Source organism: Leguminivora glycinivorella, chromosome 19 (genome assembly GCF_023078275.1).
Source record: "Leguminivora glycinivorella isolate SPB_JAAS2020 chromosome 19, LegGlyc_1.1, whole genome shotgun sequence".
Lineage (NCBI taxonomy): Eukaryota > Metazoa > Arthropoda > Insecta > Lepidoptera > Tortricidae > Leguminivora > Leguminivora glycinivorella.
The window spans coordinates 5979157-5998123 of record NC_062989.1 but is presented as its reverse complement, the minus strand read 5'-3'; the positions used below and the strand labels follow the sequence as shown (position 1 = coordinate 5998123).

The 18967-nt window shown below is 40.6% G+C and overlaps 1 protein-coding gene and 1 long non-coding RNA gene across 2 annotated transcripts in view; both read right to left on the bottom strand.

The window, feature by feature from the left end:
- Positions 1-18967, bottom strand: part of LOC125236817 (DNA replication ATP-dependent helicase/nuclease DNA2) — a 45969-nt gene that overhangs the window by 25856 nt on the left and 1146 nt on the right. The window contains exons 3-17 of the mRNA XM_048143747.1: positions 18527-18675; positions 18131-18267; positions 17326-17536; positions 16777-17007; positions 16129-16258; positions 15462-15621; positions 14259-14374; positions 13157-13277; positions 12231-12419; positions 11832-11935; positions 11525-11657; positions 9392-9526; positions 7660-7826; positions 7063-7168; positions 6435-6570 (exon numbers count right to left, since the gene is read on the bottom strand). Of these exons, the coding sequence (XP_047999704.1) occupies positions 6435-6570; positions 7063-7168; positions 7660-7826; positions 9392-9526; positions 11525-11657; positions 11832-11935; positions 12231-12419; positions 13157-13277; positions 14259-14374; positions 15462-15621; positions 16129-16258; positions 16777-17007; positions 17326-17536; positions 18131-18267; positions 18527-18675 (2225 nt within the window). The remainder of the gene's footprint in view (positions 1-6434; positions 6571-7062; positions 7169-7659; positions 7827-9391; positions 9527-11524; positions 11658-11831; positions 11936-12230; positions 12420-13156; positions 13278-14258; positions 14375-15461; positions 15622-16128; positions 16259-16776; positions 17008-17325; positions 17537-18130; positions 18268-18526; positions 18676-18967) is intronic.
- Positions 632-3566, bottom strand: LOC125236820. The gene is made up of 3 exons (XR_007178235.1): positions 2247-3566; positions 2059-2147; positions 632-1008 (listed from the first exon to the last, which is right to left on the bottom strand). It is a non-coding gene; the product is annotated as an uncharacterized LOC125236820 (long non-coding RNA).

Below are 18967 nucleotides of genomic sequence, written 5' to 3'. Positions count from 1 at the left end.
ATTTAGTCCTTTTCTATTAGTACTTCCTTGATAATGTTGAGTATTTGAGGTATTATTTCCCTGTTGGAAATGATGCATTCTCTTCGCACGCTTTGCGTTCACATGCAGGGTACCGACAGTGCTGTCATCTACCTCATGTGATCGTTTCCTTCCAGCAATTCTCTCTGCATCTTCCTTTGCAGTGATAATTTTATTCAATTGTTCCCGGAGTTCTTGTGTGGACTCATTCTGAATTTTCAACTTTATTTCGTATATTAAATCCGAAGGAAATTTCTCCAAAATCATGAAACGAAGATGGTTGTGGTTGGTGTTTTCGCCAAGAGACTCTAGGATTTTAAGATTGCGCTCCACCTCGTTGAAAGTTCTTCTACAATCTTCTGCGCTGCTTTTTGCCGCTTCGATTTTGTATAATGTAGCATAGTGGGCATCAATCAGATGAGCTTTCTTGCCAAAACGTTCCTTTAGTAGAGTGACCGCTATCTTATAGTTTCCGTTAGTGGTAGGCAGGCCATCAATAGCTTTCTTAGCATCACCCGTCACTGAAGTTTTAAGATAAGACAGCTTGTCTACATCAGGTAAGTTTCTTGAGTCGATATTGCTGCTAAAACTATCCCAAAATTCGCGCCAGGAAAGCACATCCCCGTTATAAACCTGTAGTTGGAGTTTCGGTAGTCGACAAGAGGAATTCACTTCAGGCGGCTTTTCCTGGGTCTCACGGGATACGGTGACTTGGTCGATCTTCGCCTTGAGTTCTGCTAAAGTCTCTTCTGCTAAAAGCTGCTGGCCACTAATCAAGAAAATTTCATCTGATGCAGGAGTTGTAGCTAAACGAAAGTATTCTGATAAATTAGCGTTGAGCCTATTCACTGCAGCTTGCAGTCTGTTATAGACGACCTGAGCCTGTCCTATGTTTTCTGACCGAACCGTACTGGGTATTGTTTCCAATTCAGCACCAATTTTTTCACTGGTGATTCGAAGTCTGATTAAGAGAATCTCGTCCATCTTGTCCTGGAAGGTACAGAAATATATACTATAAACTAGTATCTTTTATTAAAACTCTTATTGGGAAAAGTCTATTTAATTATCCTTCACAAGGATAGGTTTCTGACATTTTCTTTAATTATTTTAGAATGCTACTAGAAATGAGGAATTGTTTATTTTTTATTAATCTATTCTTATTATGGAAAACAACACTCAATAGTTAAAAGTAACAAAAGATTAAAATTTAATTTAATTTATGAGGACTCTTATTTGAAACTTTAATACTTTCACTTTAAAATTAATTTAATTAATGAGTTCTTTTATTTCCAAATTTAAATTATTTCACTTTAAATTGAATATCACTAAAGAAAATTGGAATATCTGTAAACATAACATACACACAGACATGTTATTGAACTCAAATTTATGTTAAGACTTATCACTTCTTATCAGTGCTTGTCAGTAACGTTGACGTTTACACGCAGGTAACTATAATATAACTTTGCACTGTCACTTTCACTCACTCAGCTTACTCATTTGTTTTATTTTTGTATTTAATTTGTATGACGTATTTTAACGAACACTATTGACACAAATTCACTTCTTATACTAAACCTGTAAAGAAGATGTTAATTCACATATACACACAATCAACATAAAAAAAACTTTCTCAAAGTTCTTTAAGGAATAAGTAAACAACATTGTGAGTTCAGGAAAAATATGCGCAATATGCATAACATAATATCTCACGATGTTAAAAGCTTCTCTAAACTTTTAAAGAATACTAGAATTCGCCATTTTGACTCCGCTGCAAATACATTTCTTCATCCAAGTTAATCTTCGCCAATAACAAGTACAATGTCAAAATATTCAAGATATCTCTAATAAAACGTAATACGGATGTTAAAACTTGAATATTGACTGTAATATTATTTCTACTTTAGAACTTTAAACACGCCATGTTTCTTTGCAAAAACCACGAGGTCGTTTTCGCTAACTTTACGGCAAATTAGCTGACGATTGGTTTTTCTTTGAACAAACTTCATGTGATGACGAAGTAGTTATTTAAAAACTTACCGAGGAATTTCTTTTCTCTTTTCTCGTCTAATCCGGTGGTGTGTCAAGTCCGTGATGGTTCACGGAGGCCGGTTCGTGTTTTTGTCTTCCTATGACGTAAAATACACATATTTTCAATAATCGTACTCATTCACCAGTTTAATTCTTCTATAAAGCACTTGAAATTGTACAAAACAACTGCATCTTACCTATAAACTGGATGCAAACTTCTTGGGAACCAGCGCTGTTGCAGCTTCTCCGTAAACAAAGTTTCAAAGTAAAGCGTATTCTCTACGGGAATTAGTGTTGCCAGCCTTAGTCAGAACTCCCTGATTTCTGACATATTTAACGAATAAACTAACCGTAACTTGTTTCTTCTTCGGTCCTTTTAGATGCATCGTTATTACTTTTATACAAATACTTAATACTAAAATCTTAATTCTAATTAAGTTTAACACACATGTATCAAGTAAAATTCAAAGCGGAAAATTCCTCTGCCCCTTCTTATTTTACGCTTGTCTTATAAGACTTATAAGATATACCTGCAGTATACCATAGGCTAGTGCTTCTCTTCTTATCCCTGAAAAGATCTTCTAGCTTATATACTAATCAATCCAATATAATTACGAACACAAAGACAAAATTCTTACCGACTTATATCTATACACAGTTCAGTATGACCGTTTGACTTAATTACACATTCATCTTATAAGAAAATTCTCATTACTGCCTTCCAAGTCGAATCCGTTTGTAAAATAATTTCTTCTCTTCACTGAAGTTATCCGGTTAATCCTTTCGAGTCGTAATTTTCTCCCGACATTTCGGGTAATCTTCTTACTGTAACTGTAGCAACACTACTTCGTGCTATGGCCGCCGCGATGGCGCGATGGCCGCCATGTTTCGCTTTTGGCCAATCAGAGACGTATTCGTGACGTATCCCGGAAGCAACTGAAGCAACTTTGTTCAATAACATGACCTTTTATTTTTGAATAATGAATTTTTAATTTCATAAATTCGGACGAATACTGAAATCTTCATACTTTTATTTTTTAAACATTATTTATAACAATTGAGCCTTTTTTCTTATACGGGGAATAAAATGTATCTTATAAGTAAGTAAACCATCCTTTAGCCGAGAGAGTACGCCATGATGTATTTTCTCATATCCTGCCGTATTACACAGTCAATGAAATTACTTTATTCTTAAAAGTCTTCACTTATTGAGCTCTTGAAGTAACTTTCATAACTAAATGAGCCAAAATTGATGTTGAACCAGACCCTGTAATTATATGATTCCGCACGTGTACTTAAAGTACAAATCTTGCAATTTTTGTTACTATTGACACACACATGTTATTTTTCTTAGAATAATACGTTTAATGTTAGGATAGTATACCTTGCATTCATTTTAGGTTATGCCTTGATTCTATATCTGTTCAATCCCAGCACTAACCACCATTGTCGCCACCCCTCTCCTAGCCGCCTACGGTACATTTACGAGTCCGTAAAGGAGAAGGATGGCAACTTATTTGTGTGTGTGTAGTCAATATATATACTGACCACCAAACAGAATGCATGGTATACAGACCTGACACTTCTATAGATGATTCCTCATCCACGCTCACGCTGTCCCAACCTTCTCGGGGCCAGGTGAGCCTCTGATCTGCTTCGCTTGCTTTTATGTTACGGCGGCTGATTGTCACTCCGTGATCTGTGGGTTTTAAGTGCTCATGAATATGGTATTCTCCTAACAACCGTCCCTTAGAACATACATCATCGTCATACTACTCATACTAAGGATTGATCTTATTCAACCAGACAGGGTACACCAAATACATCTTCCTCGGACGCCTACACGCCCAAGTGGATAGTCGAGACGTACCGCCACACTACGGCACGTCTGTCTGGAGCTCGGCGGGTGTGAGGACGTGCTGAACTGTCAACACCCTCGTACCTATCATACCGACTCTTCTGGAGAACTCGTCTTCCAGGATTGATAACAGTGAGGGCCGTCGGCGTACCTCTCGACCCCCGGCGACCTCGTCTTTCCGGGCTGAGCCAGGTACGCCGCCGACGTGCCCCTCGACCCCCGGCGACCTCGACCCCCGGGCTGAGCCGAGCACGCCGTGGACTTGCACCTCACCCTCTGGCGATCTAGTCTTACCAGGATTGAGAACAGTGAGCCGTCGACGTACCTCTCGACCCCCGGCGACCTCGACCCCCGGGCTGAGCCAGGTACGCCGCCGACGTGCCCCTCGACCCCCGGCGACCTCGACCCCCGGGCTGAGCCGAGCACGCCGCGGTCTCACCATGATTGAGCATGCATGCTTATTCTAAGTGTGTCTACCTGTCACTTACCGGCACCTTTAGCGTGCCTTGTCTGCTTGCGCCTCTGGAGAACTAGTCTTCCAGGATTGAGTACCATACTTACTATTTAGATAAACAACTCGGCACCTAGTGGCACCTTTAGTGCGCCTTGTCTGTTACTAAGATAATCGAGGTAATAGCCTTTAGTTAGATATGGAAACAATTGTAAGAGATACCATTACACCACTGTGAGCCACCAAGTATAAATAAATACTTAGCTTTAGTCGTCTCTGCAATATCTGGATAGCACGTGGATCACTTCACTGTGTGTCACACTTTTAAGTACTGGCGCGTTTCTCGCGCCTCGTGGAATGTCTACGTGGCACGTAGTTTGACAACTTTGAGATACTTACTATGGCTCCACCCAGAGGGCGCCGCCAGTGTTGCCGCAGGGGAATATTCTTGGGGCTCTATAGTTTCGCGTTGGTCGCGACAGTGTCCGCACAAGTGCCAAATAAACGGGCATAGTGGCTTGTCGGTTTGAAACCATTTTCCTCATATTCTCTCACCATAAGCTGACGTTGTGAGGCGTCTATAAGGTTCGGTCTGCCAGACCTCTGGCGGTGTGACAGCGACCCTTCCATTTGGAAACGTTGTATCCACAAACTAGCAGTTTTCCACTGTAACAATTTATAAACACGTAATTAAACATAAATTATAACCATATTTTGTATAGCATTCCAACTTATTTATTGTCTAAAACCAATTGGTAAGGAAATAATAAAACTACTTACATTCACACCGGTTTCTCTAGCTATCTCTGAAATGTTTCTCCCTTCTTCGTGCAACGCAATTATTTGCGATCTTTTGACTACGTCAATATTATTATGCGAACTCATAGTTAAATAAAAAAAGGCACAAAGAAAGCAAAGAACAGGATACCCAGACACAGAAATGAACTGAATGAGTTATACGTGAATTGTAAGGTAGGTAATTAGTAACGACTCGAATAAGACGGAAATGTCTATCTACCCTCAGTACCCTTACACGTTTTTTTTCTTAATACAAAAAATAACGAAATGTATCGAAAAACTTATAGTTATAAAAAATATTATTATCAATCTAATTTGAATTATAATAAAATTAAATTATCATCATGCTGTAACTTAAGTTTTACTTTATTGCATAGAATTGTTCTTATTTGCCCTCTCTCTTCCACTCATAGCAAGTCGTGCATCGTGCTGTTGCGGACAAAGTTCGTATTTGTTGATGTTGACACAACCAGGGACTAATTTCGTAGGCTTTTTCAATTGGTCATTTGGTGAGGAGGTTTGATGCATGGATTTCTATGCAGGAGGTTCCCAGTTCGAATCCTAGCCGGCGACTATGGAAATTTGTGTTTTGGAATTATTTTAAATTCTGAATGGTTGGTGATGTAAAATGATGGCAGATGTTAAGAATAATTAGTAATTACTTTCCAACGAAAAAGTAACAAAAACTACAAAAAGTAAAAATAAATATAAAATTGAACGAACAGTTCGAATCGTAGGTAGGTAGTAGGTAGTGGGCTCTAAAATTAAGATAAATTACTTTTTGCGTCAATTTCGTTTTCAACGCCATCTAGTGAGCTGGAAAAAAACCAACAAGGTTTTTTGGAAGCTACGTTGCGTTCGTTTAACGTGCACGCCAATTTTGTTTAGAGTTCGCCATCCACTTTTGCGGCTGATAGTACATAAATACATATGTATATACAATTACGCCTGTATCCAGAGGGGTAAGCAGTACACATGAAATGAAACTATTCAAGTTTGCCACTCTTGGCAATTAAGTTGTTGAAAGAAAACGAAATTGTGATATTGCAGTGACAGGTTGCCAGCCTCTCGCCTACGCCACAATTTAACCCATATCCCACAGTCGACTTCTACGACACCCACGGGCAGAAAGAGGGTGGTGAAATTCTTAGCCCGTCACCAAACGGGCAATATGTTTGAATATTAAATATCCATTCTCTCTTCTCCGCTGTCATGTGAAGAGCACACGTAAACATATGGAAAACTAAGGGAATAAATTAAATATGCTATGTCACTCGCCATAGAGTTGTACAGTTGGTCCAACTGATCCGGCGTCTCACATTTGGAAGTTAGCTGATGTTCGCAGCGACTCAGCAGGTTCGGAGCCACGCGCGCCGCCGAACCAAGCCGCATCACTTTCAAGGACTCAGGTAACCTGATATAGGAATTAAAAGTTTGTAAAGACAATATGATTCGGGGTAAACAAATGAAGATCATACTTGTAGACAAAAGAAATAGTGATAGACTACGAAAATCGTACACAGCCTAGCGTTTTCACAAGTCCTCGGGCCAAGCATTTTGGGCTTTGAACATCAACATTGTTACATACCTGCTAAAGCGCTGGTGGCCTAGCGGTAAGAGCGTGCGACTTTCAATCCGGAGGCCGCGGGTTCGAAGCCCGGTTCGTACCTGAGTCTTTCGGAACTTATGTGCGAAATTTGCTAGTCGCTTTTCGGTGAAGGAAAACATCGTGAGGAAACCGGAGTAATCCCAATAAAGCTTGGTTACCCTTCGGGTTGGAAGGTCAGATGTCAGTCGCTTTCGTAACACGTTAAATCTTGGGATAAGTTGTCAAAGCGAACCCCAGGCTCTCACGAGCCGTGGCGGATGCAGGGATAACGCAAGGTGAACGATGATCGTTAAATACCTGCTCAAGACAGTGTCGACGGCCGAGTGTGTGTGCGCAGTGACCAGTACTCGCTGTTTAAGCGCCACTAGCATTTGTATCAGAACACTTATTGTTTGAGTTTTACCTGCAAAATAAATAGTTAATCATTTAATATTTCTTAAAATAAAAAATTACGTCTTTAGATACATAAAATAAAGTTCTTATAAATACAAAAAAAAAACTTTATTTCTGGCCGGGATTCGAAACCCTGACACATGCGATATGCTTGCAAACATTAGACCGACCTCTTACGAATGAGCTACGCCCAGCCGAGGCGCGCTCGGCAAAATTATTAAATTAACAACCATATTTTGAGTTGACTAACGAAAGAAAAACGGATGGAAAGTCGAAAATTCGCGTTTTCCGGGATCTAAGGCTAAGCTAGATTTTTCACCCCGAAAACCCCCACATAACAAATTTCAGTGAAATCTTTAAAGCGGTTTCCGAGATCGTCGGTATATATAAATATACAAGAATTGCTAGTTTAAAGGTATAAGATAACATCTTCATTTTCAGATGACGCTCGATGAAACGCAATGTTGTCGGAAAATAATGTACATAACCAATCTCACTTACCAGTCCCGGGCAAGCCCTGCAACAGCGCATAATCCTTAGCAGAAAGTGCTTTAAGCACAGCTCTCTGTTGCTGTATATTCAACGACTTCATTAATTTCGTGCCCAGCCTGCCCACTTCGCGCGGGAGCTTCTTTTCGAACGAAGGGGATTCTTTGTCGATTATTATTCTGTAATTTTAATGTAAATTACACAAAAATTAGGAACACTTCAATTTTCTTTCATTCCATTAAGAACCTAAACAGGTTAGGAACTACTTAAATGCTTAGATTTATTATAAATTCGTTATACGCGATATAATACGTTCCATACTTTAATCTTATTAGAAAATAATGGAAATGCCGATGGGCACGTTCAAATGTATCCAAAACTAAAATCTTTATTAAAATACAATCACACTGAATCCATACTAATATTATAAATGGGAAAGTGTGTGTCTGTTTGTCCGTCCTTCACGGCGAAACGGAGCGACGAATTGTCGTGATTCTTTAATTGGAGATAGTTGAAGGGATAAAAAGTGACATAGGCTACTTTTTGTCTCTTTCTAACGCGAGCGAAGCCGCGGGAAAAAACTAGTATGTAAATAAAGGTCTTCCGTCATAAGACTAAATAAAGTCAATGTAGCAAGGACTTTATTATCGCCCTTCCTCGCGCCGAGTGCGATGCGCTAAGTGTTCGCGTATTTAGAACTATGATTTATTATAATTATTACCTATCAAATAAATTCCAAATTAATAAATCTTACAATATTATATTACCTTTTTCACTATTCTTTCCTAATGTAATGTCTTTCTTTAGAAAGTTCCTAGCTAGCCCGCAGTGTTGAGATTAGTACCAACATTACACGCTAGATGTCTCTGAGCGTAGATTAGATGTCGCTATCGTTTGTTTGCCGTAGTTTCGTTGGGGTCGAGGCGAGTGCTTCTCACGTAAACATACATACATACTTACATCTTTTTTGGAAGTCGACTCTCCTGCAATGCGGGTCTAGTTCGGCTTTAATATATAACGGAATATCAACTTGAACGGAAATTGAAAAATATCGGGAGGTACCGTATGATTTATTTATTTCTATCTATTTCACATAAGGAATGTATGTATGTTTTCACGAGCTCGACTTTTTTTACTATTTTACAAAATAATGCTTTCAATTTTATTTAGTGGTGGATTAGTAGAAATTCCAGAGACCCTTTAGCACAACTTTACTTACCTTGTCGCGCGCGAGTCCATAGCCATACAATGTATGGCTATGGACTTGTGTTACTCAAGTATGGACTCGCGCGCGACAAGGCAAGTTGTGCTAGAGGGTCAGATTATACTATAGGTCAATCCCCCTTTTAGGGTGCCTTTCCACAAGAGATGTGCTAGGCTACGTTACTATAGATGCGTCAGATATCCACCGATCAGCTTAATCGAACCCGTTTTCACTAGCGCTATGCTTTGTGGAATAATGAACATGATTGCTGGATATCAAACACATCGACGTAGCGCATCTCTGGTGGAAACTGGAAAGGCATCCTTAAACTTTTCTGTGAGAACAGGGAATACTTAAATACATAGCCACACATTGATGATTTCTGTACCTTGTCATTTTAACGTCTTGTTTGAGATATCATACGAAATTGTCAAACGATTAAAAGCGACATGGTACAGAAATCATCACTTCTTTATGCCGGTGACTGAACAACACTCATATGTAAAATATAAGTAGCACACGAATGAGATAGTGACTTACTTCCTTAGTCTCAACGCACGATCGCTGTCTTCCAGCAGTACTCCCAAATTAGTCAAGTTCTGTACGGTGGTCGCGTATGACTCGTATGTGTCAATGTGGTACATCGTGTCTTTGTTCATCCGACGACTTAGGTCCCTGAAAAATTCAAATATACAGCATTGGCAATAACAAACCGTGTACGTATCGTCAATATCATCATATTTGTAAATGTACCTCTATATTATTTGTACTACTACTGCACAGAGAACCTCCTATAGAGTAGCAATCTTGTATATTTTGTTCGCGATACGAGTCACCAGTGTTTGGGGTGCGAGGAGCGGGCGGGGAATGTGTTAAGCGCGCTGTGATTGGCCGTTTCAAGGACGGCGGGCAGTCGCGCCAGATGAAAAGGGACTGAAGTATGACTGTCCCTCTACTGACGCGTAAGTGGCCAATGTAAGTTGACCTATGCCGGCTCTGAATAAATTATAAATATGACTTATTTGTGGAATGTAATGCCGTCTGTTTTTAAATTTGAGCTTCTTGTTACCTTTCCACACCATTTCACACTACAGGTGGACATCTTTAAGGCATCAAAATACCCTTTTCCAATTTTTTAGTGCGAAAAACACGCGCTGCTTTCGGGTCTGTTACTTGGTCGATACTGATCGGGCACGGCGAGCGCCCGCGCTTATATCAGTGCAAATACTAGGAAGGCTGGCGACCGCGAGTCGTCTTGTAATGGATGTCTATAGGGGTTGGTCTGTGTACTACTGTGACGAACGCGGGGCAGTGAACGATAGAAATTCCTTCTGAAATTTATGTTCATCATATCATATTATCATCATCATTTTATGACGCTTTATAATGACACCCCTAGCACACCCCGGACACTGGCGATCAAATATATGAAAGAGGCGCGTTCCTAGCACACAGTGAAATATGACAGGTCAACTGTTCGCGTTTTTGACAAGCAGAAACTGTGAGGTAACCGAGAGGGGGCAGGCGGCACTTTCAACGGGGGGCGAGAGTGGCCATACTATACGACAGTTGTTGTTGTATGTCCTAAGGCACCCCATAGGTGCATAGGGCCTCCACAAGATCCTTCCACGCCTTTCTATCTTGAGCCACCGCCTTGGCCTCGTTCCAGCTCAGTCCATATTCCCTCAGCTCGTTCTCAACGCTCCGCCTCCAGGTGTGTACGGGGCGTTTGCGGGCCCTCTTTCCTCCTTGAGGCCGCCACTCAAACGCGATACTGGCGCTGTTGGTAGCTCCTCTTCGAAGGGTATGACCGATCCATCTCCATTTCCGCTGAGCCACTTCCTGGGCGATCGGAGGTTGTCGGCACATACTCCACAGATTCTCATTCCTTATAGTTTTCGGCCAGAAGATACGGAGGATCGACCGGAGGGACTTATTGACAAACACTTGAAGTTTGTGCGTCAGCCCCTTTGTCACTCTCCATGTCTCACAGCCGAAGAGAAGCACGGTCTTGACACTCTTGACAATAGATTCGAAGAGGGAGATTTTCACGCGGCGAGTAAGCACGTTTGAATCCCAAACAGGCTTGAGTTGAGCAAATGCAGCTTTTGCCTTCTTAATTCTGCACTCGACGTCATCGTCTGCACCTCCCTGACACGACAGTGTACTGCCGAGGTACACAAACTTGGAGACTGATTCAAGGCGGTCGTTTTTGAGCAACAAAGGTTCCTTACAAGCTGATTGTACTCGCATATTGACAGTCTTCCGTCGGTTGATTCGTAGGCCCATGGCTTCAGCTTCCTCTTGAAGACTCTCAAGTTTCGCTTTTAGGTGGGCTAAAGATGGCGAAATCAGCACGATGTCATCGGCGTAATCAAGATCTTCCAGTACCTTTGTATGCCAGGAAATGCCTCTTGGCGTTTTGACTACTCTTCTCATGACGTCGTCGAGCAGAATTATACGACAGTACTCTTTATTATACTGTGCCCCTAGTTACAATTCCAACCTTTACCAAGTTAGCGTAGATACATTTCAAGCGACTAGGAAGAGTATTTTAAAAGATACAATGGAATGTATAAGTTTTTTATTTAATTGTGTTCAAGACTTCTACCACCCTTATAATTTCTTATAAAATTTTCAGCCCCCCATAGTTGAACTGCTATTACTACGTACCTTTCTAATATAATCTGCATTTCGTTTTGTTTAGAAACAGTGACTACTCCGGCGGCGATCCACGGCCTGTTGTCTATGCTGACTATTGAGAAGTCGCCTTCTTGTGGTCCCTTCGTTTTATGGTGAGACTTATCTAAAACATAGGATTATAAAATAAAATAACTACGGAACCATTCAAGTGACAACGTGTTTGTAGTTGCTTTAATTTAATAATAAATAAATTTATCTAAAAATATTCCCTCTCTGTTTTCAGGGGTTAATTGTACATTGACATTGTGAATAAACAAGACGATATTATTTTCCTTACCTTCATTATTTGTACCCAGTCTTTCGAAGGAATGCGTATATCTATCATCACTTTGTATCACAGATTTCAGTCTTAAATTCGCAGCGCAAGTTCCACGTTTTGATCTAAAACAAAGAAATGAAGCCTTTTGAACACCATCTTAGTTCTAGCAAATACATATAAACCGTACTGGAAGCGTTGAACATTACCAACGTGACGTACGAGTTATGGCATTCAAACGTGTTCTTAGCGCCACGGAAATGACTATTACGACACATTCAAACGATCCTTGCTTTTAAATGGTTAATCGTTTATATCTTGGTTATTTTTTGTACCTACAACTCTACCATTCAATCACAGTATGATCACTATTATGATCTGAGTGAACGGAACCGTTGATGATATCCATTCCATGCTAACCTTTTCTCAACACTATCAGTCCACAACGCGTGCAGCGGGGCCGCGGACATTTGGCCAGTCTCCTCCATCTTGAGCTGCGCCGTCCAGCGTAGGAAGTAGTTGATGTGCTCTGCCGATAGATGGCCTAGCGCGTCTTGCTTTAGTTTAGAGAGAGGGTGGTTTTCTGAGACTGTCGGGCCGCCGGTGTGCCTTGAGTGAGAAACCAACATTAATTATAATTACTTACTTCCCCGAATATTTACTGAACCAGTGAGCTACAACTTCGGCGTTCTCGTCACTTTCCATCAGGTGCGACTAATCACCGGTCAGTTAATAATAAAAAAAAAAAATAAAAATCCTATCTATATGTATAGGATAGACAGACTGCAACCCAAGTTCTTCAGTGTAAGTCCTGTAAGGGACAGGCCGACATTACAGTTGAGTTGTCGTTTGTATCGGTCCTAAATGAAATGCTCTATACATTTTAAAATAATATTAGGAAACCTTCAAGACATACTCGATTTTCACTGAGTCTGTGAGTCAGTAAGCCAGATATAATTTAAATTTTTGATCAGCAGAAACGTCTGCAATCGATGACTTGGTTGAACTCTTGGTGGCCCAATTGGCAGACCGCAGGGGCCCATTTCTCGAACGATATTAGACTAATATTAGTCCACGAACTGTCAAATCGTATGGGTTGCCATGACAACATACTAATATTATTAGAGTAATAAATTTCGAGAAATGGGCCCCTGGAGTATCAAATCAAATATATATTTATTTGCTAGAGTATGGTAACAAGGTAGGTCATAAATCTTATGGCTAAGTTTTCCTTGCATATTCAACCTGCATGCAGGCGTGCAAATTTTTAGCATCTTTCCAGAGGCAGTAATTTTCCTCTTTTAAAATTATTTTAAGCCTTTACCATTTATTTAAATGATACTTACCACAAATGTAAAGAACAGACAGTGAGGTAGGGGCATTTAGCACACGCGTTGTGATGGTTCACGGGTTCCGGCAAGTTTTGCTGTAACAAGCTTGAAGCCTCCTCTATGTCCGTCATCAGCTCTGTAAAACAAGATACGTAACTTTACATTTTATAAATGAAAGATAAAGATGACGCAAAAACGACGGGGTGTTATAAGATTGACGTGTCTGTCTGTCTTTCTGTTTATCTGTCTGTGTGTCTGTTTGTGTGTCTGTCTGTGGCATCGTAGCTCCCGAACGGATGAACCGATTTTGATTTAGTTTTTTTGTCTGAAAGCTGAGTTAGTCGGGAGTGTGGAACATGGCTAAGACATGCTTCATGAAAATCGGTCTACTATGTCGCGGTCGGGGGTTTTTTCAAAATTTTATTTTAGTGGTTAGGTTAGTTCTAATAAGCATGTTACATTGAGCTTATGGACGTCAAATAAAGTTACACCGGCTCTGCTCTACCAGTCTCGAGAAAAATCGGTTAGAGTAGCATAAGTATAACACTTTTTTTACCTCACGACTTTAAGAGGGGTGTTATATTTTATCATCAATGGCTGTATGTTTTCTTTTTTAATATTATAAATGGGCTTACTCTTGGCCACAGACTAGTCAAAGGCAAAGACCACCCAGAAGATGCCTGTTCACCCTTGATTTGAAAATTGACGGGTTATATGAATGTATGTCTGCCTTTCCAGCGGTGTCATCGTAAGTTTCAAATGGATCGACCGAAAGGTAGTATTATGAGGTCGTTGTTAGTTACGGAAGAGTACTTATTTTATAATAAATAAACTGTAACTTTCTGTAATTTACTGTAACTATCCGTAATATATCTTTTCTTTCCTTCAACGTCATTGCATGACATTCAACTTAAGCATCCGGTCTCCCGCGATACAGGCCTAGCCTAGTGCGGGGACTCCTGAGGTATCGGTAAACCAACTAAGCTATGCACGATGGTAATTGTAAGTTATGTAAGAATGCATCTCATTTGTGTCTTTTTGTGCAATAAACATTTTTTTTATCTTTTTTATATTTTATCTATAAGAAGCTGTATTTACAAGTCCTAGTTCTATTTACCCGGGTCGGTCGCCGTCGGGCCGTCGGCGAGGTACTGCACGAGTTGGTTACGGAGCATTATCAGGTCCCTCCGCTCAGGGTACCCACAACTCACCTCCCTTAGGTCTACGCGCTCTCTGTAAACCATAACACTAGTTGTTAAATATTGCTTGACATAGACATAGAAAGGCTTTATTTAATATCACATTACAGTGTTAAAATTAAAATAGGTGGAAAAAACAGGTTGATATTAATCAGCATAATGTTGCAGTAAATTTTACTGCAACGCTCTGTCAGTTTAGTTCAGTCGGATCCTAGTAGTTTACTAAACCTAAACTAATTAACCTAAACTAGTTTATATAATATATATTGTGTGTGTGTGCGTGTGTTTGTGTGTGTGCGCGCGTGTGAACGGTACAGTGCGTTGAAGTTTCGCGTGACATCACGCTTAGGTAGGTACAATTTTTACTTAGAAGTGACGCCACAAGCAACCACTCCGAAACTTTGATGCTCTATATCTTTGTATTTTTTCATTAATTAGAAAAAGCGAAAAATATGTGTTCAGTATTTTTGGACGATCTAACTGACGGACTAAACAGAATGCCATTTTTTTAATGTAATCGTCATCCCTATTGTTGTGTAATGAATGAGTAGGTAAGATAGTTTCTCCCCAGTCTCACTTGAGGTAGAGCAGTAAGCCGCGTTGCTCGCTGGTGGCAGGGTCGTCTCTACGTTGTAGAGCCAGCATCTTATACTCTATTACTGTATGTATTCTATGTAACTAGTAGTGAGAAGGAGTATAGTAGTAATTCTCACTTGAGGTAGAGCAGTAATCCTCGTTGCTCGCTGGTGGCGGGGTCGTCTCTACGTTGTAGAGCCAGCATCTTGTACTCTATTACTGTATGTATTCTATGTAACTAGTAGTGAGAAAAAGTATAGTAGTAATTCTCACTTGAGGTAGAGCAGTAATCCTCGTTGCTCGCTGGTGGCGGGGTCGTCTCTACGTTGTAGAGCCAGCATCTTGTACTCTATTACTGTATGTATTCTATGTAACTAGTAGTGAGAAAAAGTATAGTAGTAATTCTCACTTGAGGTAGAGCAGTAATCCTCGTTGCTCGCTGGTGGCAGGGTCGTCTCTACGTTGTAGAGCCAGCATCTTGTACTCTATTACTGTATGTATTCTATGTAACTAGTAGTGAGAAAAAGTATAGTAGTAATTCTCACTTGAGGTAGAGCAGTAATCCTCGTTGCTCGCTGGTGGCAGGGTCGGCTCCACGTTGTAGAGCCAGCATCATGCCGTATAAGACGAGCTGTCCGCGGTGCTCCGCTGAGACGGACGCACGACCGCTTTTCAGCTCTAGCGGGACCACTGCTGATTGACGTCCTGTGACAAACGAGATGTTTACTAATGACAGACAAATGGACAGAGTCGCACGCTAACGGCCCGGCGACGACATTCGTATTGGCGGCAGCCATACGTGCGAATGAAAAGTCCCATCGCTGTGTCTCGCTCCAATGTTTGGCCGCCGCTCACCGCTGTCGCGCTCCAATGTCGTGGCCGGGCCGTTAGCGTGCAACTCTGTCCGTTGTGTGTCCGGCCGTGCTCGTAGCGTGTCCGTAGCCGCCCGTCAACAATATTCTCGCCGACAATAGTTGCCGGGCCGTGCATGGCACGCTACGGGCACGGTCGATGACGGAACGAGCCAGTGAGAATAGTCTTATACGTTTTCAAAGAATATTTTTTTTGTCTGGTACGCTCCTAGTACGGTCATCATTTTGTACTCGTTACGTCGATCGAGTATCTTGATCTGTTTGAAAATAGAACGATGAAGGTTTGCGAGCCTGTCTATAACTGAAAATATTTGAAATATTATATAGGCCCCGAGTTTACCTTTTCGTTCATGAATAGTGACTTGCAGCGTGGCGTCGATCTTTCCCTTCAGGCCGAGCTGGGGGCAGCACAGGTTTTCTTCGATGTCCAGTACTTTGTTGATGTTTCCCGCCCATTTGTCTTTCTCACCCTACAATAAATAAGCAGTTTAGGTTTTATGAAAAACCAATAGGAAGTAAAAATAAGCTTAAATACATTAATAGCTTTTATTCAAGAAGACAAAAGTTTAATTTCATGGAAACTGTTTGGTGACATATGCTTTAAGAGGCATTTTTAGGTAAACTTTTGTCATTTGAACTTTCAACCCAGAGGGGAAAAAAATGTTGTTGAGATTAGTATATAGTTTCCTAAGAATGCTTTCTTTCGGTATAAGGAAGACTCAAGGAGATTCCCACTGTAGCTTACCATCTTAGAAGGGGGTTTGTCCGACAAATACGTCTTCATAAACTCCGTCGGCGATGCAACGTACTGCGGCATATATAGTTCTGAAATGATTTCTACTAAACCTTACCATGTTAGGAGGCGGTTTATCTGACACGTAAGTCTTCCTAAACTCCGCCAGCGGCCCAATGTACTGCTGCATATTCGAACTCGCCTCCTAGAAACCTGGGTCATATAGACTCTAAATTGATTTCTACTACACCTTACCATGTTAGGAGGCGGTTTATCCGACACATACGTCTTCATAAACTCCGCCAGCGGTGCAATGTACTGCTGCATGTTCGAACTCGCCTCCTCCTCCGATAGACCTGCGTCGTATAGACTCTGGATTGACTCCTTTATTATATTGCCCGCTTCTTTACGTAGTTGGTCCACAGACCTAATGTTCTGCGTCAAGGCTTTTTGGACTAGCTCGTGGACTAATATGCCGATTGTCATCTAGAAATAGAAATAAAAAAGGCATTTGTCAAATAAAAACTTCATTTCAGTAAAATAACCTAAACAATAAATACTGCTAGCATTAAGGTCTTCGCTTCGGACACGCAGACTGGGATCTGCTTTGTGATCAAGAAAGATATATAAACAGTGCCAGTATTTGCAGAGTCAATGCCGCGCCAGCGTTCTTGCAACACCGCTTTCGGTTGGCAGAACACCACGACTACAACGCTCGTAGATGACACACATGAGGTGTTTAGTGACAGTAAGTCAAGCTGAAGAGTCCCATGCTAGAGCCCTGGAAGTGAAGGGGAAACTTACAGCAGTATTAGCAGAGTCAATCCCGCGCCAGCGTTCTTGCAACACTGCTTTTCGTTGGCAGAACACCCCGGCTACAACGCTCGTAGATGACACCAGCCGGTCGGGCCGTAGCACTATCAACCCTGAGGTGTTGGTGACGGTGAAGAGCCCTGAGGAGTCCCGGGACGCGAGGATGCTGACGATGTCGCCGGGATGCAGGGGTGTGTGTAGCCTGAAGATGTGGTGAATTATTTTTTAGACTAATAATTATATGTAAGATTCTTACTATGAAGTATGCTGTTATTCGTGTTTTATTGAATTTTAAACATTGCATAAATGGGGCAAGAAAATCCTAGTAAAATAATTATAAACAAGAAAATAAGCTTATACACGTTAAACTTTCGTGAGACATATTCAAATAATTAATCTACGAATTGCCTCCGATTCCCATTTAAGGCCTCCGAATTGGCCCGAAACATGTCGCAGCAATAGCGATATAATAACGTGTTGTACTCACGTATTCCAATTAATTATTTAAAATAAGCTTGTTATTAATTTACACAAAAACACAGAATGGATTTAGATACTTTAAGGATATTCCATAACTAATAAATTATTGGTCCACTCTTATTAAATTCATGTTAGGCTCATGGAGGAATGTGGAGGAAGCTTAGACACAGGCTACTGTGCCCACTTACCTTCAGGCCGGGTGTGTATGTTTTCCATTGGCATGCTATGAAAAAGTTGTCATAAGATTAAATTGAAGTATGTTTTTAACAGCACACATTTTTAGGTGTACAAAATAAAATTATGTTTTCTTTCTTACCAAATGCCTTCAACAAAGCATGTAGCCACGCTATTAGCAGCATTCTTCAGTTTCAGTTCCAGCCTGTTGGGTAAGTTATTGACTGCTTTTATCTCACATCTCTGCATCACACTTAAATCCAAGTCTTCTATATTTTCCTGTAATTACATAGATTAAATAGTAAATTACATAAACTCTTTATTTTACATAACCTAACCACAAAATTAAAATTTTGAGAAAACTCCAACGATTAATTATTACATTAAAACTATTTGAATCATCCTATATGCTGCGTGACGTCAAATTGATGTCATTGGCATGAAAGCTACGGGCCCTGCATATTAACTACCACATGACCCACATGACGGATAAATAATTACAACTTAAAAAATAGTTTACATAACAAAGTGTTCAAACCTCATCTATATCTTCAGCCCAGTCATCACCAAACATGCTGTCAACTTCAGGGTCATCAAATTCAAGAACTTTAGCACATTTGTCAGGGGACTTGTGGAATTTGACTGGAGATCTGACTGATTTTGGTGAACTACACATTTTTGGGGTACCTTGAAATATAAGACAATGAAATGGTATAAATTTGATACAATTGTTTTATACTAAACTGAAAAAAATGCAGCAGATTCAAAGTGACTACGAAAATTTTATAGCCACCGCAAAAAAAATTATTGTTGCAGAGAAGTGCTGGTGGCCTAGCAGTAAGAGCATGCAACTTCCAATCTGGAGGTCGCGGGTTCGATCCCCGGCTCGTACCAATGAGTTTTTCGGTACTTATGTGCGAAATGTCATTTGATATTTGCCAGTTGCTTTTCGGTGAAGGAAAACATCGTGAGGAAACCT